General features: G+C 44.6%; 1 protein-coding gene and 1 long non-coding RNA gene across 5 annotated transcripts in view; one reads left to right on the top strand and one right to left on the bottom strand.

The window, feature by feature from the left end:
• Positions 1–26,761, bottom strand: part of STUM (stum, mechanosensory transduction mediator homolog) — a 42,254-nt gene extending 15,493 nt beyond the window's left edge. For all 4 annotated transcript variants that reach the window (XM_085054666.1, XM_085054664.1, XM_085054665.1 and 1 more), the window contains exon 1: positions 26,501–26,761. In XM_085054666.1, coding sequence (XP_084910792.1) covers positions 26,501–26,690 — 190 coding nt within the window. In that variant the 5' untranslated portion in view covers positions 26,691–26,761. The remainder of the gene's footprint in view (positions 1–26,500) is intronic.
• On the top strand, positions 6,930–14,945 carry LOC146439153 (uncharacterized). The gene is made up of 2 exons (XR_014850687.1): positions 6,930–7,086; positions 14,714–14,945. It is a non-coding gene; the product is annotated as an uncharacterized LOC146439153 (long non-coding RNA).
• Positions 26,762–27,065: the final 304 nt, after the last annotated feature.

Raw genomic sequence — 27,065 nt, forward strand, 5'->3', positions numbered from 1 at the left:
GTTAAGTGTCCTCCTCTGGACTGGGAATAGATACAAAAACTGGGATTAAAATCTCATGAACCTTGGCTTCTGATTCCTCTTCAGGCCACTTTCCTACTCACAGGAGCCAATTCATTTTTCCAGTCCCAGTGCATTTTCTTTATTAATTATGATCAGCCAGTTTTTGGAGCTTGCTGGCCTTTTTGAATAAAGGACTTTAGCCATGCCAGCAGGCATAAGATGGAAACATTCTTCCTCTACTCCACATCTGCTTGAGAATGTGAAGCAGGAGTAAGAGTCTTAAATGCTTTTGCCAAAGTACATGTTTTCCCCCTAGGAAGCCATCATAGTCACACACTGCCAAATACGGAATTATTTGCATCTGGAAATGGAGAGGTGGAGAGGAGGAGGAGGAAGAGAAGGAAGGAAGGCAAGAAAGCTGTATCTGCTGATACCACCTGGCTGCATCAGGGCTGGGGCACCAAACCATCTCCCTCCCTGACTGGGCACTTGGACACTTGAATCCCTACAGCCTAGAAATCCTAAACCTGGAGTGCCAGCTGCTGGGGTGATGGTGGCCAAATAAACCAGCAGCCCAAAAAGGTCTCAGGCTGTGAGTGCAACCAGCAAACACAAACTAGTAACTCCACAAGCAGATATAAACTGAGCATCCACAGTTACGCCAGTATAACATAAGTAAATTATAGTAAGCATTTCTTCTATCTTCCCAATAAAAAAAAACACCCAAACTGCAATAAAATCTGGGATTATTCTAAATCATTAATGAAAACAGCCTCTTTGGGGGCAGAGGGGAGGTGATGAAGATGCCCTGTCCTGTTTTTAATGAGTCTGTTTGTTCAGCCCCTTGCTATCACCTGGCTGAACTGTACAGCCCCTGTTGCATCTGGACCCAGCAAGTACCAGGGGCTGGGCAGAGGGATGGTGAGAGCTGGGGATTGCTCTCCTGGAGCAGCTGGGAGGCAGAGGGTGAAGGCACCATGTGCAGCAAGGCTGTGAGGGGTGTGACACTGCTCCTGCTCGTTGGATTTGTGTCACTTGGGGCAGTGGCAGCCAGCTGGGGCACACACATGGTAGTGGGCTGGAAAAAGAGCCTCTGGAAGCCTCTGCCTGCTTTGGCTGTCAGCAGAACTGGGGTATTTTTAGATTACACCAGTAAATATAGAAAGCTGCTTGTTTCCAGCAGTTTAACCCGCAAAACACAAAGGGGATGTGCTATCTGCAGAACAACACAATTAAATGAAGGGGGAGAGGAGGTGGTTTTGCCCTTTCTCTCCTCTCTGGTCCATTGTCATGCAGGATGAAGTCCCCTCTCTGGTGTATGCTGGTACCCTGGCAGCCAGGACCTTCCCAAGAGCATCACCTGCTGGTTCCTGGCCTCACAGAGAACACCAATATAGCATGACAGGGATAGTTTGAGGTTTTTTCCTCTTAGAGCAAAACCTCACCCCCTGGAGAGGGCTCCCCTGGTTTCCTATTGTTTGAGTCACTCATCCAGGGTGGAGAAAGGCATGAGGTCAAGAATATGGCCTGTCCTGAAGTCTCCTCTGTGTTATCTGATTGCAGCAGGGTCTGTGTTAGGGAATGCCTTAAACTGTAGGAGAGAAGTTTTTCTCTCCTGTTTTTGCAAGAAAGCCTATCCTGGGCACTCCTGCAAGAGCTTTAGTCAGACATGGAGCTTGGCACATTTCATGAGGAGGACCAGCTGTGATGCCACCTTCCCAGAAACATCAGAGGTGGGAGCCTGGTTGGAGCCAGAGAGAGACAGCACACTGATGACCACAGGGTAAATGCAAGGAACTTGAACATGCAGACAATTTATTAGTGACCTTCCCACTGACTGACAGATATCTGAAACTTCCCAAAAGAAAGCATCTCTGCTGCAGGGAAATCACATCTGATGAGCTGGTACAGGTGGAGGAACAGCAGAAACTCAAATTACTGCAATCAGGGGCAGCATGTGGAGATGATGATGGTGATTCTTTGATGATGATCCCTACCCTACAAAAGCCTGGAGCCACAGAGGGGGTGGGAGATACTCCTTCCTCTTCCTGAAAGCCTGGAGATCATTTAAGACATTCCCCTGCAGTGCTGGGAGTAAATAAGGCAGTACTATGGTGTCTCCTTTCCTGCTCCCAGGGGAGAAAAACAAGGCCATGTCACGACTCAGGAGCTGGAGAAAGCTGCAGGAGGCACAGAGCTGGAGGCAAGTACAGGCAAAGATGGGAACAAAGTCTGAGGTGTCTGTGGGAGCAGGGCTGTTGGATTATCATGGGGAGACGTAACTAATGAGTGTGTGTTTTGTGGGGATGAGCTCTACCTGTGTGTGTGTGTATTGTGTCAGGGGAGCGCTCTGTGTGGGGACACGTCTGGTGTGTGTCTTTGAATTTTCTCAAGTAAAATGATTATTAGCTGTCATTAAACAGTGCTGGCAGGTATGTGAGGCAGATGTTGTGGATGTGTTGAAAATTCATGAGATGTGCTGGTTCTTGCTCGTGTGAGTCAGAAAAAGCTGTGCAAGGATGGTTATAAGGATTGCACTCATTGCCTCAGTGAAACAGTGAATATGTGATCTATTGGTCAAGACATCCTTGGCTGCCCAGGGTCATGAACTTGTTTTTACACTCTAATTAGAGCTGTAAAAAGCTGTTTCAGGTGTGGAGGCTTCTCATCCTTGGCATCAGTAATGCCAGCTGTAGCCCTTCAGGTTATGGTGAGAGAAAGAGAATTACTAAACCTTGCCTAGGGAAGGGCTAAGGCAGTGTCTGCTGATGCTGAGCACCCTTCCCCTCTGCTTAGGTGGGTAGAGCTGGGCTGTGGAAAGGACACTGTTAACACGGTGATGAAATGGAGTGTCAAACCATTAATGCTCAGGATGATGATCTGCTGAAGTTTCCCTTCAATGAAAGCAGACAATTTTTTTGTGTCATTGCTTGGAAGAGCACAGTTGTGTCCTCTTGGGGGAGCTGACCCTCACTGAGTACCTGGCTCTGTGGCCAGATGGGCTCCTTGGCCAGGGTGCAAATTCCTACCCAGTTTCCTCAGAGGCACTCCAAGCCACTTGCCATTCACAGAAACAGATGAAACTCAGACCACAGGGTTACAGCTGCACTCCTGGAGCACAGAATCCAGCTGCACAGTCTGTGGCCTTCAGCTTGGGAGCACTGAGGAATTGGTTTTAACAATTTGAGGGATATAAAGAACTGGAGTAGTGGACAGCTTAGGAAACAGGAGGCTCACTTTGGTCCCTCTTAGCATCAAAACCCTGAATCCCACAGATTCAGATCCTCCAGGAGGGGACATCCGTGACACCTTGGTGTCAGAGCCATTGCCTGGGAGTGCCAGGTCTCGTGGACAGCTGTGTGGGCAGGACTCAGGCAGGAACAGCAGGAGCTGAGGGATAGGAGAGAGAGAGAGGAAAGAGGGAAGGAGGAGAGAGTGGAGGCAGCAAACGTGACAGAGCCTAGATGTTGCCATGGAGAGTAGCTCATGAATTTTTCCTCCGTGGCCCGCTATTAAAAATGTTTTGTTTGGCTTCTGCCAGCACATTGTTTTTGTTTTCCCCTTCCATATCCGAAGGACATCCAGAGGGAATTTTGGCTCTCTCCCTTCTCTTTGGCCTCACTGTGGACAAAAATACACAGTCACTTGACAAGGCAGAGCTGGCACCTGCAATCCCTGTCTCCACAGGGTTTGTTCCAACTCCTGAGTCTGCAGAAGGCAGGCTCTGGATAGGATCAGCTCTCTGGTTTCCCTACACACACCTTTGGGAAATGACCAGCATGTCCCAAAGCATGGTGTGCCTGTGACTGATCCCACTGTCCCAGTACCTGGCTGCAGCTCCAGTGCTGAGCTCTGCATCTGTTTGTTATCAGGAGCTTTGTGTCATGTGGTCAGGACAGACTTGACAGTGTTTATGTAGCATCCACAGAAGACAGCCCACGTGCAAGGAAGACAGCAGTGTCTTTGCATGGAAAATGAGATTTTTCTCATATGTAATGCTTTAGAAAAAGTTAACTCTTCTAAAAATGCAGAGTTTTTGTTAAAAAACTTCAAAACTTGACTGCAACAAACTTTCACAGACTTCCAAGGCTAAAAATACATTGCAAAATCTTAAATTACAAGGAGGGGGGGCTGCATGGAGGTGAAGTGACTTACTAAAGCTTTAATTATACACGGACCCATCAAAATTATTTTTACTCTGTAGCACTGCAATGTTTTGAACACTTAAAAGCAGCCACCCATAAATAGTGAGATTGAAGTACAGCTTGTTCCACTGCCAGACATTCCACAATCCTTGGGTGAAGTTTTCCAGTCCAGTCCTATGGTTTAATTCTGTTGACTTGACACATAAAATTAAGGGTGTGCTTGAGGTACTTGAGAATGGAGAATTTCTGCTGAACAGCAAATGCAAGGCCCCACTGCACAATCCACAGTGGTGGAGCAGACCTCAGAATTCTGCCAGGACTTGCTGAATTATCTTTGCAAGTTGCACCTACTTGATTCCCAGACTGTTTTTTTTTTTCTCCTCCTGGATAAACGATGTGGTCTCAGAACCACTAATGACATTTTGTATCATGCTTTACAACAGTATGAACCACTGCAGAGAACACCCAATTTCCCAGAGGTGGGGGGAAATATTGCTGCATGGACACCTAGTTGTAACAAGTAGCATCTACCACCTACAGTCAAAGGAATATTGATTGCTGAAGACAAGCCTGTCAAAGTATATCAGAAGTATCATCTCTTGTGACAGTTCCAAGATAATCTTCTGCAAGGAGAAATTCTTTGCTGCTTACCCCAGGAAAGACACTGAAACAGGTAGCTGACACTGAGGTCAACTCTCTGAACACAACAGCTGCTCACTCCCAGCTTCTTCCCGATGTAATGCTGGTAACAGGAATCTTCCTTCCCAACCCCCTCTGGCTCCTGGTTGAGTATTCCTGCCTGTCCAAGTTGTGCCATAGCTGTTCACTACACCTGCCCAGCTGGCTGTGGTGGTACTTTTCTGGATGTAAAGGAGTCATCCTCTGGGCACAGCAAGCGGTCTGGCAGCTGGAACTCTGCACAGCCTGTGGCTGGCTGCTTTCCCCCAGCCAGCCTGGCCTGGCTGAAGCTGGTGTGGCTCCCCACTAGTGCTGTGCAGCGTGCAAGGTAGATGTTTGCTGGGAAGTGGATGACAGCATGTTAGACAGGGAGTGAAGAGCCAGGGAGGCTGAATGACCTGTCACTGCTTCTGCTGCTAGCCAGGGGCATTGCTGTGAAAACAAATGAGGCACTGCAGCCTCGCTTCTGCTCCATGCTTGCTTTTTTCTTGCTGCTAATGAAATGGAGGGAGGATTTTAATTAATTTGCATCCTTGTGAAATATGCCAGCATTCAGAGAAATAATGCAATTGGCTTCCAATTATGACAAACAGAAGGGAGAACAAAAGTCATGAACGCTGTTTACAACTCAGGGCACTTTGCTCATCTGACCTAAGTGGACTCATTCCTGCTGCTTTGTAATTTTATCAGCGATTTAAAAGCTCTGTTTCATGGAATCAGCTCCAGTGCTGGTGTCTCTCTGCTGTCTCCTGCCATGCAGAACTTTCTGTATTTATATTGTCTACTATTAAACCAGGTGCTTATCCCACCTCGTGCTCCCTTCTCCTCCTGCCAGCTGCCAGCAACACCAGCTTGGGTGCTCTGCTATGGCTCTCCTGGTCCCAGGCTGCTCTGCACTCACCCACAGCAGGAGCTTGGGACCTGAGTGAGAGAGGAACCAAGAAGCAAGAAATAATCATCCATCCTTTATTTTTAAGACTCTCTTTAAGACTCTAATCCTATTCACAATTCTCAAGCACCTCCAGAAATGAATTTTCTGCTTTCTTAATGTACATCTAGAAACAAACATCAAGCCATTCTGTTTCATGCTGTTGATACTGAAATAACTGGAATGTGGCTTTTCACACCCAAACTTGACAAACCTGGAAGCTTCAACAGCAGAATGTCTTGAGGAGAGCCCTTCTTCATTTCAGAGAGGCCATGAAACCTCCTGCAAGGAAAGCTTTCTGACACCTCCAGTTCCTAAAGGCTGATGGAAGTAAATGCTGTGTAACAGCAGAAAAATAATGAAGAAAAGGCTATGGATTCTGAAGAGCTTTGACAAAGGTTCTTGCCAATCATACACTGATGAACTGAAGTTTTTTCTTAATTGTCTGTGCCAGGGAAAGCTCTTCCTTGCCAGGCACAGAGCAGGAGGAGGGCATGCATGACCCTCCAGGTCCCACACGAGTTTCAGGGCTCCGAATGGCACTCGGTGCTTTCCTGGGTGAAGCCACATCAAATCTCCCTCCTCTTCCTCCCTCTGCCCTCGCCCAGGTTAATTAAGTGCCATTAGTGCCCTTAATTGAGCAGAAGGAAAGCAGCAGGTCTCTCTCCCCCCAACCCTGTCTGGATGATGCAGCCCAGCAGCCACAGCCCCAGGCGAGGTCTGCAGCTGCTCTGCCTCCTCTGCCTCTCTCATCAATGCCTTGCAATGAATTTAGCCCTTTGAAGCTCCCTAAAGCATCTGGTGTGCTCGAGGAAGGCTGGATTAACTACCTCTAAGATTTGCTGAGCAGTGACTCTGAGCTTGATGTGATACCCTGGAGCCCTTAGCTGTGAAGACAAATCATGTTAATTAGGGACTACCAAGACACAAGACAGCATTAATCTTATTAGAAAGTTAGATGGGGATGCAGAGCAATTAGAGGTTATTCTACAGAACAAGGCAGCTGAAATGGCAGTGTAATAAATTGCACCAGCCTCCAAAATCACCCTGAAGTACAAGCTATCTTCTAAGGACTACAGGAATGTAAAACAAAACTGACATAAGTGTTCGGATATCTGCAGTGATAAGTGTGCAGGAGACTAACAAAAATACCTTTTCTTTTTTCTTAATCCAGAAAACTCAGTGCATGTATTTTATGAGCCAAAAAGTGTCTCAAGCAGGGACAAACAGAACATAAGAGATTTGCACTCTGTAGCTGTGTGGTGCTGTACCCAGACATCTGGAGTATGATTGGTGACACCAGAAATCAGTCCTGGATTTACAGCTGCTTGCTAAGTAATTCTGAAGCTGTAACATTATTCTATAATGCCAAAGTAACATTATTAAGGTGTTAGTTTAGATTAAATTACACAGGAAATTTACTGTCTAGCCTGATGGGGTTATATCCCTGTTGTTCTCGTCAGTGCTATCATTAGTCAAATAGTGACCAGGTCTTGCTTTTAAAGGACAGTTTTCCTAAAACCACTATTTTTAGATGAAAGGTAAAGCACTTTACCTACTAAAGCCACTGCAAATTTGTTATTTTACTCATGTACATAGCACCTGAAATATTTAGGAGATGGTGCTTTACACTCCAAGTTTGGCTTTGGTACCTTCAGGTGATTCCAACAGCTTACAAACAAAAATCTCATTTCACGATTACTTGATTGTGAACATCAGGATGTTTTATCCGAGTCAGCAAAACCATTAGGGAACATTTTCAACAATACAAGCAGCTTTTGCATTCCTTTTAACTGGAACTTCCCACATGAACATCCCTGATCAGCAGATTCAAACGTGATGGATTCTGCAGAGGAGCAGTGTGGGATGAGGAGGACAAGGATCCACACAGAGCTGGGCTGCAGCAACCCACAGCCTCCTGGGTGAGGATGGAAGGTGCTGTAACTCTAGAGGTGAAGCACAAAGCCAGAGTGAGCCTCTACTGTTGCTCCTGTGGAGAAGATCTGGAGTCTTCCAGAGCCATGCTGGCTCCCCTTGGAAAGGCCCCATGCAGACCAACAAGAGCAAGTCTCTTTTGGCAGCAGAGAAACGAGCTGTGGTACCTTATGCCTGACGTCACCCCAGCCTGGGCTCCAGAAATAGTGCAGGCTGGAGTGACCCCTGACTTTAGAGATTCTGTGAATATGAGCACCAGCCAAGACAAATGAATCCAGCTCAGATAGAACAGTTTCTAAAAGGAAGATTTCTTAGGGTGGAGAAACTGCAGATATTATGGAGGCTAATGCATGTGTCAGCATCAGGAGGTGTCCTGTGATGATGTGGATGAGGAGCTGAGCAACCTGCTCTACTTTAACCCACTTGGAGGAAGGACTAAGTGACTTCCAGAAGTACTGGCTCGTGTTCAGGTGCCAGGTTATCCACAAACAGTTGATGCTTCATGGCCATCTGAGATGTGTCCAGCAGAGGCACAGCCCTGTAAATGTGCTTGTGAGACTTTATATGTGGTCTTTTCATCCGAATGCCTCCCTCTTCCCATCACTAAGAGTTCTTGTGTTCCCAGTTTGCAGGAAATAGCACTTGATTTACACAAATTTGTGTCAAAGGACAGATTTTTCCTTTACCAAATACTTTCCAATATTTGCCAACTAGCCACTGGTCAGTATTAGATAAAAATGAATGTGGTTTTTTTGTAGATACCAAAGAACTGAGCTCTCATTATCACAATAGAGCACACAAAGATTTTGAGTAAAATATGAAAAGTAATACCTCTAATGTACCATGACTCAAGGACATAATTTTTCAGAGGCTAGAGACTTACAAGGAGTGAAGTGTACTAAGAGAAATGGAAATTATCATGGTTTCATCCTGCCTATTCTTTTTTTCTGGATCTGATGTTGAATATATTGGGGACAATGGTAACATGGTTCAACTCCTCTGTGCAGGACTGCTGGAAGCACTTATCTCACTGTCAAAAAGTGCAGCTGAGATTCAGACTTCTAAGAGTCCTTTCCTGCCTTGCTGAGAGGGCACACTGGGTGCATCAGACCACCACTGACACTGCAAGGCAAGGCTTCACAACCTAAACAATGATGATGTTTCTCTGCTACTGTATGGCCTCCAATTCAGCCAACTGGGATTCATCAGGGTCACTTTTTTATGGTATTTTATGAACAAGGCTGTTTTTTGGGGAGTATCAATCCTGCAGAGAAAAGGACTGTGGGGCAAGCAGCAGGGATAGCTGAGGAATGAGTTTCCTTGGAAAAGGAGTGGGCATAGAAGGAAAACACTTCCTTCAAGAAGGCCAGGCACAACTGAGGGAACATCCATCTAACCTTCATTCATTCCTCTGTTGTTTTACTTTCCCCTCTGCCAAAAAATACATCTATATTGGACTCAGATTAATCTCTGACATAAATCCACTGACTGCTAGAGTTACACTGGGGATTAATTTGGCTCATCAGGTGTAACCTGATCTTGGCAGCAATTCTGAAGTGCAAACTGCAGAAAGAGTACTTTTAAATAATAGTAACAGGCCATGGCAAACAGCATATGCCTGCTGCTCAGCATGAGGTTGATACATCAAATTCAAACAGGGCTAACATGAATAGCATGGACACAACCTTAAGCAGAATTAGAAATTGTAGAAAATTGATTCTGTATGCATCCATGCACTTTCCTAGCTTTTTAGCACATCTGTTGAGCTGAATGAGGACCAGGCTCTGCTCAGCAGGTGGTGTTGCTCTCCTTGGTCCCCAGCTGAGCAGAACCATGGTGCCTGGCAATCCTGGCAGGCTCTTTGGGCTTGCCTTGTGCCCAGAAGCTGTACAGCTGGGAGACTCATTATCCAGCTGCTGTGACTCTCCAGTTTCTAATGGCCAGCTGTGAATTCAGTTTTCGGGGCTGCACAGCTGAAACAAAGAGGACTTCTACACTTTACTCCACTACAGAGAAAGGTCTCTTGCAAGTCTCTTGCCTCAGCAGAGTTGTGTCAGTCATGCAGCTCCACTTGTCTCTCCAGCTCTGCTAACCAACTTCCTTCCTCCCTTGCTTTATCTTGGAAATGTTGCAACATGACCTCAATTTCCCTACTTTCACAAATGAGGTTTCTGTTCTCTGCTGAAATAGTTCTCACTGAGGTCTGCAAAGAGCCTGGATGAGTGTCAGGACCTGTGCTCCATGTGCAGAGTTCCTGGTTCCCAGCTCTGCCCTGCATTAGGGCTCTCTGCTCTCTGACATCTTGCCACCTGCCTCGCTTCTGTCTCCCACCATGTCCTCAGCATCTCCCACTCTTTGTCACCATCCTTCTCCTTCTGTTTCACAGAGGCACTGACTGAGCTTCTGCAATTCCCTTCCCCATTCTCTGCTCCCTCCATACCATGCCCTCTTTAAACTCCATCTGCACATAAGCCTTTGTGTGCCATCTCCATTTCCATGCCAGTGACTCAATTCCTGCATCTCTTTAGGACACTTCTCCCACATACAACCCACTCCTTCTGGTCTCTCTGCTGGGGCATCCTTTCCTCTTAATGAAGATGGCAAAGTCAAACTCCATTTCTTTGCACAGTGAATGTTTCTTGCTGATGATACCACCAACTACCTTTCCATCAATCTGGCTTGCAAGTAAAGAGAAAAGGAGGATAATTATGTATTTCATGCCTCTCTCCTTTTCCCATGCACTCAGGTTGCTCCAACTACTATTTCTTTTTCTCTCCCTCATAAAGTTCAATGTTTTTTCCCTCCTTATACTCACCTACTCCCCAGCCAGAGCCCCCTTTTACATGCCACATCAAATGCTTTTCCCTCTCAGACTTTGCTTTTAGAGCTGGTGAAAACCTGTTCCTGTTTTCATTTGCTGACACCCTGCAACACAAACCCCTACCTTGCATTAGGGATTTGGTCCAGATCCCATGTGACACAAGGTAACTTGCTGTAACAATTTATTTCTGTAGTTAACAAACGCTCCAAAATCTTTAAAGGTTACATCAGTTAAACCACTGTTGTGTCATTTTACTGTTTATTTATTTAAGACTAATCAATAGGTCAGATGCTTTTCTTGCTTGCATAGGTACCTGCAGTTCGAATGACAGGCAGCAACACTTTCTCCTGTCCAAAATTCAGTCAGCAGTGCTCCTTCCCACAGCCCTTCTCAAAACCTGGGCTCCTGTGTGCTCTGAAAGCACAGACCATTGATGCACTGCTATACAGCTCATTGTTCTGCTCCTGCTTAGGAATTCCTTACTCTTCTATGCTAATCCCTACAGGTGTCTGAAGTGTATTTCTACAGTCATTATAACTTCCTACACTTAAGCATTAAATTACCCCACGTTTCCAGCTAAAATAATTCATTTTTCTTTTAATTTTAGTGATTAAAAAGTGGCACTTTTTCTTCCCTCACATTTTACGAAAGGAGATTTCTAGTACAGTATTGTACAGAAGTAACAATCTGACACATTAGAGCTATTCTGCCATCTTTTATTGTGCCTGCAATGGAAAAAAAAAAAGCATGTATTTTTAGCTGTGCTACACAGAACAATCTGATAGCAGAAGCCTGTTATTGTCATTCAAAGGAACATTTGTTTAACCAGATGCGCTCATGAAAAATTATCTTAACTTTTACAATCGGTATTTTGCAGAGGAAAAATGTCTGTTCCATGCAAAATCCAAAGACATCAGTGCACTAAGACCACATCAGAGAGCAGCTACATCTCATTCCTTTTCTTGGAGACAGATTTTGACAGCACCACCAACACTCTGGGACAGCAGAGTCACCCAGAGCAAACCACACCTCTCCTTCTCAGACACGGGGAAGGCATTGAGGCAGTGCAACACTCTGAGCAGAAGGGTTTACTGTGGGATCTCACATCCTTCATGACTGCACTGTGCACTACAAATGGAAGCACTGTCCTACAGCATCTCCTTGTAGGGAAAAGCAATCACAAGTTGGTTCACAGGGCAGCAGGGGAGAAGGGAAGATTAAACTCAAAATGCACAGATTGAACTCCTGAAGGAGAAGCTGCTAAGGGTTGTGCAGACTGCCTTAGTTCTCACCCAGAAAATGCTCCTCATTTAAAAAAGGAACTTCAGCACACAGCAAAAGCACTGGGTGCCTGTGGCTGGGCAAAATGGGGTGTAGGTGGAGCAAACCAGCCTAAATGTATTATTCCTGAAGGGTCACAAAGCACAGGGAGATCAAAGCTGCAGTGCTCCCCTGGCAGTTCCTGGATTCTAAAGGTAATCTAAAAGATTACATTTTAGAAACCTTTTCATTTGCCTTTGCAATTTGCTCTGTACTCTTCTCAACTGTTGCATCTGACAGAAAGCAAGACCAGATTTGGGGTGAGAAGAGGACTGGATGGAGTGAAAATTGTGATTAATTCCCCTCAGCACTCATTGAACTAACACTGATCAAAACCAGGCACAGAACAAAGGTCAGTCAAAAGCTACAGCAATGCAGGGTTGCAATTACCACTCATGGAGTAGGAGATTCCCTGAATCACAGAATACCTTGAGGAAGAAAGGAGTATCTAGAGAAAGTGCTGGTGCATTTGCTGACACACTGGCTGGCTGCACAAAGCAGAATCTGTCTGGTGCAGTGGGAAAGTTCAGTCTCATCACTGCCAGGTGAGTGACAAATCATACAGAGTAGGCAGAGCTAGCACCATCCATGGGATCCATGTGAAATCACTTTTCTAGATCTGGGCTTAGGGCAATACAAATCTATTGGAAAAGTGCTTTTTATTTTCCAGTTAGTGAAAATTAACAGTTGAGCCAAACTGCTCAGCAGTGAGAGAACATAAACATAATTCTTACCCTTCTCAAATGTCTGGCCCTAAACTATTTATAATCCTTCAAAAATAATTTTTAACATATGCAAGTAACTGCATCTATTTGTCTACTTATTCAGTTTTAAGCACACTGTCTCTTCTCTCCTAATGTCCATCCTGATCAAGAGCAGCCCTTCATCTAGTTCTTTTTATTTCAGCATCTTGTAAGTACTAATGACTCCCCAGTGCATGTCTGTGTAATTATGTATGCCAGTGTTATCTTGTTGAACAACGATAGAAGAAAGGCAGAGAAGCTAGAGGATGGACTTTTGAAAGCACCTAGGCACCAAATTCCCACTGAAATCCAGGAATTCCAGGCTAAATCATGCCTCAGGCCATAGTGAAACAGCCATCAGGTTGCTCAATCAAACTCTGGCTTTCCTAGTTAAGCTTCACTGCCCTCCATGGGTTTTGGCTATAATGAAAGTGAAATATATAGATTAGGGTTATGAGTATGGACCAGAAAATAAGTATATTACAAGAGATTAAAGAATGTTAATCTGAAATGTCTTTTCTGTGCTGTTGTAATTTATATTTCTTCTTGTTTAAGCAATGCTAATGACATTTTCTGAGTTTTTTATGACTTGAGGAGAGCAGAACTGATCCAATAGTGTACTATCAAGTGTTTATACTGTGCAGCTATATTAGAATTTAATAGGCTGAAGAGGAAGAGGGACCAGGCAATGAATCTCTTCTTATTACAGGTTATAAACCTGTATCAGAGTCAACATCACATCCCTCAAGGAAGGGATTGAAATCCCACTATGAGCAGTACTGAGAGAACACAAGATGCTCAAGGTGTTCCACAGGTAGCAAAGCCCTCAGGATTCTTAGGCTGTGCTAAGGAGGGATGCTGTGGAAGAGCAGGACAGAAATTGGTGATGTGATGTGCTGTGGTGAGCTGTACATGGGGGGCTGCCAGACACCCACCCTGCCACTCTCGCTCTCTCTCCAAAGGGCAGAGAGGAAAATTAAGATTTAAAAAGTTTGTGGGTTAAGATAAAGAACAGCAGGATCACTAACCAATTATTGTCAAAGGTGAAACAGACTGGATGTGGGGAAAATCAATTTATTGCCAATTAAAATAGGTTTAGATAGCAAGAATTACAGCCCTTGCCCCTTAATTTTCCCTCCACATCCACGTTCAACTTCACTCTTTCATTCCTGATTCCTCTACCTCTGAACAGCACAGGATGGATGGGGAGTGACAGGGATGTGTTGTCAGTTCACAGGAGTTCCTCTCTGCCACTCCTTCCTCTCAATGCTTTTCCCCCATCCTGTTGCACCTCAGGCTGCAATCCTTTGAGATAAATCAGCCCTAGTATGCAATCTGCACAAGCTGCAGCTCCTGTCAGGAGTACCTGTTCCAGCATGGGCTCTCCATGCACATCTCTCTGGGATATTCTCACAGATGTGACCCCTCCATCCCTCCCTGCAGTGCCCAAACCTTGCTACAAACACTCCACATCACACACCTTGGAAAAGAGCTACCAAAGAGCTGCACTGTGTAATGATGGAAATTACAGGATTATAGGTTTTCGTGTTGAGCACTCACAAGACAGGAGGTCTAAGCTTCAAAAATGCACAAATTCCATGAGACACAGCAGGTGTGTGTGCATTAGGAGACAGCAAGGAGGTCAGAACTGCTTCAGTTCTTGTAAGGATGAGATGAGATCCAGAAAGATGTGTGGGCAATGTCTGATGTATTTTGAAGCTATGAAAGCAAATGCCTTATTTTGCAAATCAGATAATGGGTAGCTTTCATCTGACCTAACTTCAGATATGTGCAAGGGAGGTGTCTTGATCTGATCCACTTACCCTTTGCAGGCAAAAAGAAAAAAAAAAAATAGAGATGGAAGACCCAGAGGGTGTGATTCACTTAACCTAATTTAAAGAGATGAGTCAGATGCTGGTAGTACCTAATTCCTCCCCACACACTGTAATGGCAACCAACTCAGGTGCACAGGTTACATGAATCCCATCTAAAATGCCCAATAAAAACGTTTGCCATTAAGCTATTTTGATTACATAATCCTAATAAAAATTCTCCTGCTTTGGCTTACCAGCCAGCTAACCAACTCCTTTAGGAGGAGCTCTTCCTACAGGCCACTTACCACATTTAATTCTGTTCATTACAGATCTTCCTCTGAAACTTCTGGCACTGACAGCAGAGGTACAGCAGAGCAAGGACTTTGTTCTGCAGGACTCCTGTGCCCTCAGTGGAGAATACAGCCATGTTACTATGGATACAGGAGGATGGCAGCACCTAAACTGTGGTTTATGGTAATACCAATGCACCTATTTTTAAATAATACTTTTACTGCTTGTCCCTGTTGATAAAGAGAAGTAAAGATGAGTTCTTTGTTCTGATCATTGCAGTTTATCAAAATGACCTTGTTGTTGCCTGAAGGCTTTGCAATGCTGATGAAATGCTCCTGCAACAGCAGGAAGACATCTAAAATTTGATGTTTCTAGTTCTTTCATATTGCTTTTCTTCTGGAGGGTATCTTTTTCCAACATGACAGTGTTTGCAGGGCTCAGATGAGGCCTGTTGCTAAGAAACAAGTCCCAACTGTGCCTTTAAAACTCTGCCTTTAAACATACAACTCAAGGAAATGTTTTTCTTTTCATTACACTGTATTGTGTGTTTTTATTAGGACTTCTTTTAATTTGGATCTGACTCTTGAGGTTACATTTCTCTCACAGTCTTTTGGAAAAGGACTTTTTCCATTGTCCATCCAATGCTGTGATCACCTACATAGTTGCATAAATAATATATTTTAAAACAGTATTATTTAAAGGTCACAGTAAGGCCCCATTCTGCACACAACTGTGGTGCAAACAAGAAGGAATACAGCAGAGACTATTTACTGCAAATATTGGTTAATGCTAAGCTACCAAGCACAGTATAAATCAGTGCTCCTGCAAATGGCAAGCCTGGGCTGCATCTGTGCTTGCCTGGCTTTGGGTTTCAGTGTGGGTTTTCTTTTTTGCCATATACCAACTAAAACATGCTGTGTGTGAGGTAGTGTGTGGCTCTCACAGGCACAAAGCAGATCACAGGAACATGTGAGGGGGTAACCAGCATATCCAAACTAAAAACTACTTTGTCCATCCTATTTACTGTGTTTTTATTAATGCATGACACAGAGAACAACTTGCTTGAACACAAAGTCCTAGAGTGATGGAGGTAGTTCATTAATAACAGTTTTCCTGGAAGAGATGAATGGAAACTGAAGGATGGCTGCATTATTTGAGGCACTGAATTGCAAGAAGTCTGTGCAGATTCTCTTGCCAGCTCTGCCACCACCTCCCTGGACAATCTGGTTATTTCCTCTGAATTCTGCACTCAGATTACAGATAGTCCAGGTGTGTGACATGACTCCTTCATATCATAACATTCCCTTCTGGATCATAACAGGAGTTGAGTGTAGTCTGCCCTTCACAGTGCTACTGAAATAACAATGATGTATGTGGCACTTAGGGATGTTGTTTAGGGGTGGCAGTGCTGGGTTAATGGTTGGACTCAATGATCTTACAGGTCTTTTTCAGCCTAAATGATGCTATCATTCTCTGGAAACCCTGCTTGACTACTTATTTGGCACTTCTCACACCAGTAAATAGTGGAGTTCTCAGGAAAGACTTAAATCACAGTCACTGGAATAAGTTATCATGTCATTTAGGTATCATTCCTTTTACAAAATGTACTAATGAACATTTACTAGTGTGTGATGTGTCATAAATATTTAAAACAAACCCACATTTTAAGGGAGAAAGCAGATTAAGTTTTATGATGCAGCATAAACTAGATTTTTGGCTTTGGCTGCTGGCTAATTTGAGAAATACAATTCTCAATGAGTGTCCAACTTGGTACTGCAATTTGGGAAGACTCCTCCCTGATTTAAAGGGCAAAGAGCTCAGCTCTGCAATTCTTATTTACAGAAAATAAGGCTTATTCACAAGCTCAAGGGGCCAGCACAAAAATCAGCTCACCACATACAGCTGACCAAGAAGACAAGAACCAAGTTAGCTCACCTCAGGGAGTCAGCTGCAAGGGGTGTCAGGAGAATCCATTTCCACCTTATTTTTGTGGGATGTGTGGGGGACTGAGTGAAATAACTAATCCAATGCATGTCAATGTATAAAATTACATTCTGACTTTTCAAAGAGAAAACAAGAGACTGTTTTTATACTCTCAACTGACAGTGATTGTAGTCCCTGTGCTCTTTTCTCTCTTTTACACGAGACAAGAAACCATCCCACCAGCTCTCTGCAGCCACAATGAAACTTCAGTAGGAGGAAAAAAAAAAATCTCGTGATGTTGAGTCTAAAATATTGTTTATAAAAAAGTTTAGTTCTTGTTTTGTAAAAACCTTGCTAACCCTTCCCTGGCATTGATTAGTTTGTCAGATGCAGAGCTCAAGCAGAAAGACATGCAGGTAAAAAAGCATTACCAGCCTTGGACTACAGACAGGAAGACCTGGCAACACTCTCCCAATTAAACAGATCAAGAGAGGTAATTTAATAGCCCAATCCAGAGAATCCACACTCATCAAAGTGCTGTCTAACTACATTGGAAGCCACGTTCCAACTCTTTCAGTGGATTACTCAGTAACTACTCTGGTGCAAATCTGCTTTGTTGCAATCATTTCAGGAATACAGAAGGAAAGTATGGGGAACAATCCTGCTCCCTCAGCAAGTTTTCCTCTGGCAACACCTCACAAATATCTCAATTTTTGACCATTCCTTTCTCACCATCCTAAATCCTTTGTGAACCCCTCCCACTAAGGCAGCAATTCCAGAGTGTGTTGCAGGGCAATGGGAGCTGTGTGCCCTTAGAGCTTCTTCTTGTGTGTAGATCCAAAAAGGTGCAGCTGTACTTTTAGCCAGAACTTAGTCTTCACATTCTTGGAGTAAATTTTCAGTGCAAAGGAAACTTGAAATTTCCTCCCTCCAAAACAATGTTCACAAGAAGACATGAAAAAAAAACTTACAGGGAATATAAATATATATAACTTGATCCAAGAGCTTTATTTTTTCTTACTATAATGAAAATTTCTTTTTTCTTACTGTAATGAATAATATAATGAACTTGTCCTGGCCACTATCAGTGAGAGAGCTCTGACTCTGGCCTCTCTGCATTGTGATTTCTGTGATGCCAAGTTGCCATCTCCTTTCCCCACACAGCACAGCAAACACAAGGTTGGATAGTCACATCCAAAATATCATGTTTATGGAAATCAAATCGTCATGGCAACAGAAGAGGTCTTGCAAGTATTTTAAAAATAGCAAATTAACAAAATCAATTTATGAAATATAAAATCCATTCTTTTATGAATGCTCTTCAACAGATACAACAAATGGTTTTCTACCTACAGAAGGCTTTCCTTTAATGCCATGATCTCACTTCACCATATTGGCATATGTAATAGGCATGCATGCAAATAAATACCTACTTTAAACTTAAACCAGCAAAACTATTTCAGCTGGACAGTGTCATACTAATGTGATCATTTAGCTTACCTCAGGTAAAATATTTTGATTAAAACACTATGATTCATACTTTATGAAATTACTGAACTTTTTAACAGTGAGCTTGTAACAATGTCTCATTACAATCTATTTATTAGTCTTCAATGGCTTATTAACACTAACACTTAGTAAAAATGTACAAACACTTTTTGAAAACAACATTCTTATTTGATCCAATTTAATTTTTTTCAAAACACAATCACAAGATTAGTTTGACCATTTAGCCCTTTTTCATTCCTTACAAATTTATTTGTGGTTTAACTAAAACAAAATTATTACCCACAATCTCAAAGCATTTCTAAGTTTTGTGTGGATATTCACCAATGTTTGTGGCCACTAAGAGTTCAGCCCAGATAAACAACAACCTGGTGAGAGGCTGGATAATGATCTGTCACGTTTAAATTCATGTTCCCAAGGATGGCCTTAGTCTCCTGCACAATTCTCTGTATAAGCATTATTTTTGAAGCTGGAAATGTAGGATGAATGAGTGATGAATTTTCCTGCAGAGAATGCAATTAAGTTTCTAAGAGTTCCTGTATTGATTGTGTTCACCGTTTCCTCTAACAAGATTTGACCATGATCCACTCCAGGCCTGTCCTTTGGCTATATTTACACTGGGATTTTTAATTTAAGTTAGTGTATTGCCCATCAGTTTTCATCAACCAGATCATTTATATTTGCTATATTTCATGATCATATGCTGAAAGACATGGATGCCCATGGTTTTGTCTCATATATGGCAGAGCTGTAAATTAGTTAGCAATGTATCCTCTGTTTGAAATGTAAAAGCTCAGTATAATATTGCCATTCTCCAGAGCTGAAAAATTATGACTCAGGTTCTCCAAAACTGAGAATTAAAAAAAAAAAAAAAGGCAATTCATTCTTTCTTCCCACAGCCTTCAATTTTTTTTTCTTTTCAGACAGGATCATTATCTTCAAATCCTGCTCCAAAGACATATGAGTTATATTTTTTCTTTTCCTGAAAGCAGAGATTCTCATCTAATCAAGAGCCTCAGGGGATAGGGTTCTAGGGAAACACCAAATATTATGTGAGTTGGGGTTGCATTGCTAGGCCTTTTGAGGAGCTGTCAAGTAGTTAGAGAGAAATTGTTTGGTCTGTAACTCCTTTGGAATGGAAACCCTGAGTTTGAACTGCCTTTATTACAAAACCTATATTGCTGAATGAAGGAGGGTTGGGAGCAGCTTCTAAGTGGTAAGATGGAGAGAGAACAGACTGTGGCAATGAGTATTTTAAATCAAATATTTAAATTCCATCCACTTATTTTTTCCTTGATTCTGCACAGAATGAAATCTAATTTTTAACATCAGAAATCAAAAAGTGAAATATAACTAGATAGAATGGCATGTGATTTTTTTTTTCTCAAGTTCTTGAAGTATTTTCATTTTGGGGCTCCCTAGATAACATAAATGCTCAAAAACCCTGGGAAAGGGAAGAGAGATTAACTTCTTCCCTTAATGAAAAACTCCTTATCTTCAGCAGAACCAGGGAAACTCAGGTTTCACATTCCCATAATCTCTGAAGCAAGGTCAACCACATGAACTTTCCTTTCTCCTGTGAGGCTGGACCATAAGCCTGCCAGTGTTTATAAGCCATTTGAACAATGGCTTTAATAACAGGCTGTGATGTGGTCAGCCCTGAATTGGGCAGCTGGACAAGATGATAATTGTAGGTCCCCTCCAAATGAAATAGTCTGTTCTGTTTTGTCTTTGACCAGCATCTTTGCACAGTGCTTCAACCAAGTCTGGACAAACCCACTGTGGTGCTGCAACTGTGTACATTTAAAGTTGTAAAGTTCTGCAATGAAGGGAAGCCCAAAGACAGGAGAAAGATGTTGCACACCAGATTGACTTCATCTTACAGAAAATAAGAAAAGAAAGCTCTTTTCATTCTCTCCTTTCCTCTGAAAGGTTACCTCTGAATATAATTTTTTCACTAATCAATTGCAAACTCCAGTCCCTTTTACAAACTTCAGGACTATTTTTGAATCCCTTTACTATCCAATCACTTGTTTCTCCACAAAATACAAAACTGGATACAGATTCTAAAATTCACATTTGTGCTAGACATTGCCAGCTGTAGGTGTACTTGTGTTCAGCTGTCCTACACACAGTTTGATGGGTAAGGAAGAGCCTGAAGAACCTGGTTTGGGCTTCCTGCTCCTCCCTTTACAATCCTGAACAGCTACAGAAACTCCCAATGTTCTTTTCACAGTGGAGAGATTAAATGGCAGCGAAATGCTGCAGGCAATGGTGCTTTATCAGGCTTTGTAAATCTCTCCAACACCCACTGATTCAGAGCAGGAGAAAATTCACTTCCTTCCTGCTATCCAGACTAGGAAAAATTCACCTGTCAAAAAGCACTCTCCTCATCCAAGTTACTTTTACCTTCAAATCCTTTCACTGATTTTCTCCCTTGCTGCAAGAAGTTCCAGTTCTTTTGCCTTCTCACTGAATCTCTGCAAATGTACTTTTCTCCTTCTGGACTCGATTCTCTGTTGTTCTCCACGTCACACCCTTCATCTGGAACAGCTTTTTAGCCACCTTAAAATTCAGCTGGTTTACTTGGCCATTTAACAGCTCTTCTCTGCTGTCTGCTCCCACCTTCACTCTTAATCTGCAAGTACATCTGTCCAAACTGCATTAAATGACGAACAAGATTACTAGATGCTGAGCAAACCCTGCCTCCTTATGTGCTCATTAAGTAATGAATATCTCCACAGAGCTGCTCCAGCAACAGCAGTGAACAAAAACCACTGAACAAAAACGTCCCTGGCCATTTCTTTTGTTTTCTATTTTGGTGGAAACAGAAGGCATGAGGGAGGCAGAGAAACTTGTTTGCATTTTAGCTGGTCTGGCACTGACAGCAATTCAAAGGTTGCAGCACTGGGCTTTTTTTCTGACCAGATACACTGGTTGGAGTTGTCTCAACCAAGGAACTACGAAGTTGAAATACTTTGGCGTTTATTCAGCTCACAAATTATCTGTGAACCTCTTTTGAGTTTTCCAAGATTGTTCATCGTTCCAGGTGGTCCAGACACATCATGGCACAAAAATATTCCAGACTATGCTGTGGTGGTGAGATTGTGGAATGACTGTTCAACACCATCAGCCAAGTAAATTATATAATACAATTAGATTTCTCACTTAAATCGCTGCTATAAAAATAGAAGAAAATAAAAGAGGAAGTTAATGGCCATCTACACACTGAAAAGAACAAAGACCTGCAGGTGCAGAAACCTGAGATTCAGCTGTTCTTGTGCCCAACTTTCAGCTTTCCCTGTGAGGATAATTACAGCTGATATCTCTGGTACCAGCACTGGAGCAAAACCCTGGGTGCACACATTTCATCACAGGTCTCATTTCCCACCTCACACAAGCAGAAGAATAAATCACCCTCAAAAACTTCTTGACCTTTTCAGTGGGAAATACAAAACCTGACAGAGTGAAGTCTACTGGCAATAGGTTTGCTTTGTTTAATTGTGCTCCCATGAATAACCAGCTCATTTCTGCAGACTACCAGCAGCCTATACATCACAGGCTGAAAGGCAACGTTAGCTAAAGAACTGCAGCAGTAAAGTTCACTAACACAAATTCACACACTCGAGGAAACCTTTGTTTTCCACAAATGAGCTCGTAAATCACACAGATTCATTTGTTTGCATGCCTATAAGAAAAGAAAAATATTAAAAAGGCTCATAAATACCAAAGGGAGTTTGAGATTTTAATGCACAGATGTCTGAAAGCCCAAGTTTCTTTTTTGCACTGTTTGTCCTACTGTAGATAAGAAAATGTGTTTTTTCCTTGAAGTCCTTTGTTTCAATAATGAAGGCAAAGGATGTTTGCCTGAGGCACCTATTTACCATTCCAGCCACAAAAATAAAATGGGTATTGGTAATTTTATGCAGATCTTATCCTTTCAATTTTCTCAAGTGTTGTGCTCTGTACTTCTATTCAGCTCCTTGGAGAGCCATGGTTTCTAATGAGAAGATGCCTGGCTTCAATAAATCGAATATTAAAGCCATATTCACCCAGCTGAAGGTACAGTGCTTGAACTCCATCAGGACTGAAGAAACAGATGGCAGAAGACTCGTGATTTGGAGCTGACACACCCAGGAACAGGAGAGCAGCACTGGGGAACTGTGGAAGGGAAAAGTTCAGTGGGCTGGGAATCACCCCTTCATTCTGGAGCTGCTGAGAGAGGCTGTCACTCCTGAACTCCTCCAGGGGCTATTTCGTGGCACATGGGTGCTGCTCTCCTATCCTGCACTGACACGATTTGGTGCTGCGTATTTCAATTACTCCCTGCATAAAAATAGTACACGTGTAAAATGCAGGCAGTGATCCAGAAGTCCACCCCCTTCCTGACAGGAGGGATTAATCTTGGAGAATACCTCAGACTTTCAGATAATTTCACTCACTTCTCACATTTCCCTCAAGTCCCCCTTCGGTTACCCCCTCCCACACGTGATGGCGAGAGAAGGAAGAGCAGAGAGGAAGGAGGGCACGATTCCCATGCATCAGCTCCGGGAATGACAAGGAGCCGGATCTTCTCCCACGCTGACTGGCACACGGCAGCTCCAGGAGAACGCAGTCTGCCAGCTAAAGGGCACGGCCAGCCCCTTCTCCCATTTGCCATCTGCAGCGCGTACGGCTGGCGGTGCGCGCTGCTCAGTCCTGCGCGAGCGGGAAAAGATAACGGGACACACCTCTAGCTCTGCTGCCAGCATCAGCTTCCCTTCTCCAGAGCTCCTCACCGCATGGCTTGGCCGCGATGCCTCAGAGGCTGCTCCAGAAGCCCAAAGCCATGCAGAGGTTGCAGTGCCTGTGGCACAGAGTGCCTGTGGCAGAGCTGGAGCGCTGGGAGCCAAGGCACGATGGCTTTTGTCACAGCACCTGCTGACTCCTCGCTCTTCTCCCTCTCTTACTATCTCTGTTTATTAACCTGACCTCAGGACACCTTCATTACAGCTCAGCCCTACAGCTGATCCCACACAGGTGAGAAAGACCACGCTGGACCACGGGAAACTCATCCAGAACATTCCCAAGCGGTTGCGCCTATCCCAGCGAATGGAAGGAATGTGTAATTTCAAGGCTATTCTGCAAACAAGATTGCACGTAGATGGGCTGATCAAGATTTTTTTAAGCTGCATTTGGTCTGAATTTTAAGTTTTGGCGAGGCAAAAGTTAACATAGCCCCTGGGTATGAAAAAATTCCCATGAACTACATCTTTTGTAACAGGTATAGAAGGAGTCGTCAAAACCCAGCTGACAATGCAGAACCTGCAGCTCTGGATTATTACATAAAACTCTGAAAATTAAGCAACTGAAAAAAATAAACTGACTGTAAACAAAGAGAAAGTGTTACTTCTCCTGTCCAAATAGAGTACTACTGCAAAACATAAATAGCATCAAGGAAAAATAAACTGAATATTTAAAGTTCTCATATTTCACCCTCGCAGGTGACTTCCATAACACAGGAAAGATAATTTAACTAAAAAAAGTAGAGGCTTTCAGATGCTGAGAGACTGCCCCAGGATTTGATAGCCTGCATCAGAATGCAATTTCTATTTGGATATCACTGGTCCGAGGCACTGGTCACTAATGAAAACCTCAAATGAAAACCAGTCTCCAAGCAGTGGAAAACTTGATTTATTCAATATTGCCCATTTTCTTGCCTACTCTGGTGGTTTCTGACCCTTCTTTGCAATTGCACTGCAAAGTCTACACATGAGTGATAACTACATGCAAAACAGATGAGGGTTGAATTTAGGACTGAGAAATAGAGGACTTCCATTAACACCTAAACACAATCCCACTCTCCTACTAAGCAGGCAGAAATATCCAGCAAGCCTGTGAAATATTTTAATGTGTTATAAATCTGGACTACAAGAATTGATGGGAATTTTGCCATTTACTTCACAGGGAACAAGCTCACATCCTTGATGTTAATACTTCACACTACTGCAAATCTGATCTGTTTTACAAGTGCTGCTCAGCTCATTGAGATGGCTGAAGTGCAACAATGACACAAAATCTCTTTTTACCTTGACTATTCCTGCCAGTAGATTCGTGCTCCTCCTGTTTCCCCTCGTGTGTGGGCTATGTGATATATGACAGGATATCGCTGAGATTGTAAATAGCTATATTCTAGTCAGGTGTATCATTTCAGAGTAAGTTTTCTCTCCAAATGCATACAATATTAGCAGCTTCATTAAGAGAATGGATCATTTCTGTACAAACTAAGTGCCATGCTTTGCATACAGAGCTTGGGATGCATCTCCAAAACACTGCATTTCGCCAGTTTGTGGGGATGCTACAGGCATTTGATGTGTAGTTTGTTTGTTTTGCTACTTTTGCAACAGGATAGCAGGAGAAACAGCAGTACAGCCAGCCAGATTGTGTGGCTGAAATCAGTGCATCAAAGGGAAAATAAGTTTTAAAAAAAATCTCTGCCTATTAAAAAAAAAACAAAATAGAATTAAAACCACTTTGTGCTGGTCCAGCCAGTCAGGGGTTACACAACCAGGTTACATGGCTGCACAGTCCAGATTCAACTCCCAAATTTTCAACCAGCATGGACTGGGAGCCCTGAACACTCACCTTTAGGAAGGAAGCACTGTCTGCTGTGCTGCTTTAGGCACCTTCCGTGTGAGGGAAAGCACAACACAGCTACCTCCAGCACACCCACAGCAGCAGCCAGAGAAAAACTCCAGCACAGAACCACACTTCAAGGCAATTCCCACGTGAGGATGGCTTATGGGGATCTACCCTACTGAGATGAGGGAAGAACACTGAGGGTTTTTAGTGTGCTGTGAAAAGCAGTACAGTGTGAAGTGTCAGATCATTCGGATGAGGGCAAGGGGCAAGGTAAGTCAGGCTTTTTTCCTGCACTATGCAGTGAACATGTGGTGTCTTCAGTGCCAGCAGAAAACAACATTCACTTTGAAAACTCTGGTTTTGAACTTCTCTCTCTGAAGATAGTGGGAAACCAAGCCCCAGGACACCTAAAACCCCATGACAGCAAGCAACTCCAGAGTTTGTCTTTGATTCATCACTCCATGTTCTTCAGGGGGCTGCAGAGAAGGGATGTGCAAACAACACACCTCAGCAGCATGCATTGCATCTGGAAACACACATACCAGTCCTTCCACAGGAGGACTCACAGATATTTCAAGGGGTGCAACTTTTCCTCGGGAATACATCCACAGGTTCAGAGCAAGCACACTGGAATAGCAATAGATTGTACATGTTGCACACACTATACCACCCACACTTGGGTAATACTTTAATCGGGAGAACTTTAAGAATTTCAGATTTGTTAAAGAATTAAGCCACCTGAAACACATGAAGCAATTAAAGGCAGGCAGTAGCTCTTTAAAAGCAGGGCTAGGTGGAGGAAACACCCTTATCACAGGGAAAGCTTCTGTCGTGGCCACAGTAGCAGTAATAGCAGCCAGAAATGGACTACGAGACACTTGAGGTATGGATTAATGAGTTATGGATAATTTTGTTTGGGTTTGATTTGGTTTGATTTTTTTTTAATGTGATTGCTTTGCTTTCAGCTGGAATATTTGTATTTAGCCTTGTGTTCTGGGGGCTTTTGTAGTGCTCAAACTCTAAGCTCCTGTTGCAGTAAGCATTTCCTAATTAATCAGAAGGAGAGGGAAATACAGAAAGGATGCAGCCTCATCTTAGAGATTTGTTACCTGAGCTCACTAGAGACTTCGTATTGAGAAACTGCAAATCTCCAGTTTCTCTGGACACTGGTTCCAACATTTTCCAGGGGTCTCCTTAGAAAACCCGGGATGGTGGGCTCTGCAAGTTCGCCTTAGCTAGCGAGCGATGTGACCACTGTGAGCTTTGGTCCTCTGACTAACACCACAGTTGGTGAGAGCCCGAGCAGCTGAATCCCTTCTACACCTCACGATCCCCGCCCGGCGAGAACGGAGGGGTCGGAAGGCGCGGGGGATTCCCACTCCCCGGGCCGGGAATCAGCCCTGCCCCGCACAGTGCCGGAGCAGGGTCGGGCGGCTGCTCCAGCCCCGCTCCCCGCTGCCGCCCGAGGGAGACGCGATCCTCGCCCGCTCGGCCCGATGGGGCTCAGGCTCTGCCCGCGGCTCCCGGGGACCCCGCAGGACGCTGCCCCGGCTCCCGACGCGAAACTCTGCGGAGGGGCTCCTGCGTCCCTCCGCTCCTCCATCCCTCCGCTCCTCCATCCCTCCATCCCTTCCCGCGGCGCCGTCGGGGAAACTCGCCGCCGCGGCAGGGTCCGGCAGCCCGGGCGGCTCCGGCGGGGCGAAGCAGCCGCAGGTGGGGAGAGGGACCGAGGGGCCCCGGCCGCCTCCCCTGCATCCCTCCCGCGGCATCCTTACCCAGCCCCGGCACGAAGGTGTTGAGGAAGAGGCAGATGACGGCCACGGGGAACGGCATGTAGGGGATGGCGGCGCGCAGGGGGCCCTTCTTCTCCCGGACCTGCACCACCACCCCGCTGGAAGGGGCCGAGCCGCCCCGGCTGGGCTCCGCGGCCGCCGCGCTCTCGCCGTCTTTGGGCGAGGGCTCCATGGCCGGCGCGCCCGTGCCCCGGCGGGATGGCAGCTCCCGCCGCCGAGCGCGCTCCCGCCGCCAGGCGCGGCCCCGCCTGCGCGCCCCCCGCGCCGACCCCTCCCCGCCCTCCGCCCGCCCCTGGCGGGACTGGAACCCGCCCGGATCCCGATCCCGATCCCGCAGCGGGGCTGGAACCCGCCCGGATCCCGATCCCGATCCCGCCGCGGGGCCGGAGCCCGCCCGGATGCCGATCCGCTGGCCAGCCGCGCCGCTCCCCGGAGCGCTGCCCGAGGCGCGGAGCTGGGCTCACCCCGTCCCGCCTGGCAGCCGCAGAGAGCGCTAGGCGCTGTCCCGTTCCCCGCTGGAATGGGGGAAACAACTCCATATGAGGGA

This window comes from Lichenostomus cassidix, chromosome 3 (assembly GCF_008360975.1).
Source record: "Lichenostomus cassidix isolate B80296 chromosome 3, HeHo_3.0, whole genome shotgun sequence".
Lineage (NCBI taxonomy): Eukaryota > Metazoa > Chordata > Aves > Passeriformes > Meliphagidae > Lichenostomus > Lichenostomus cassidix.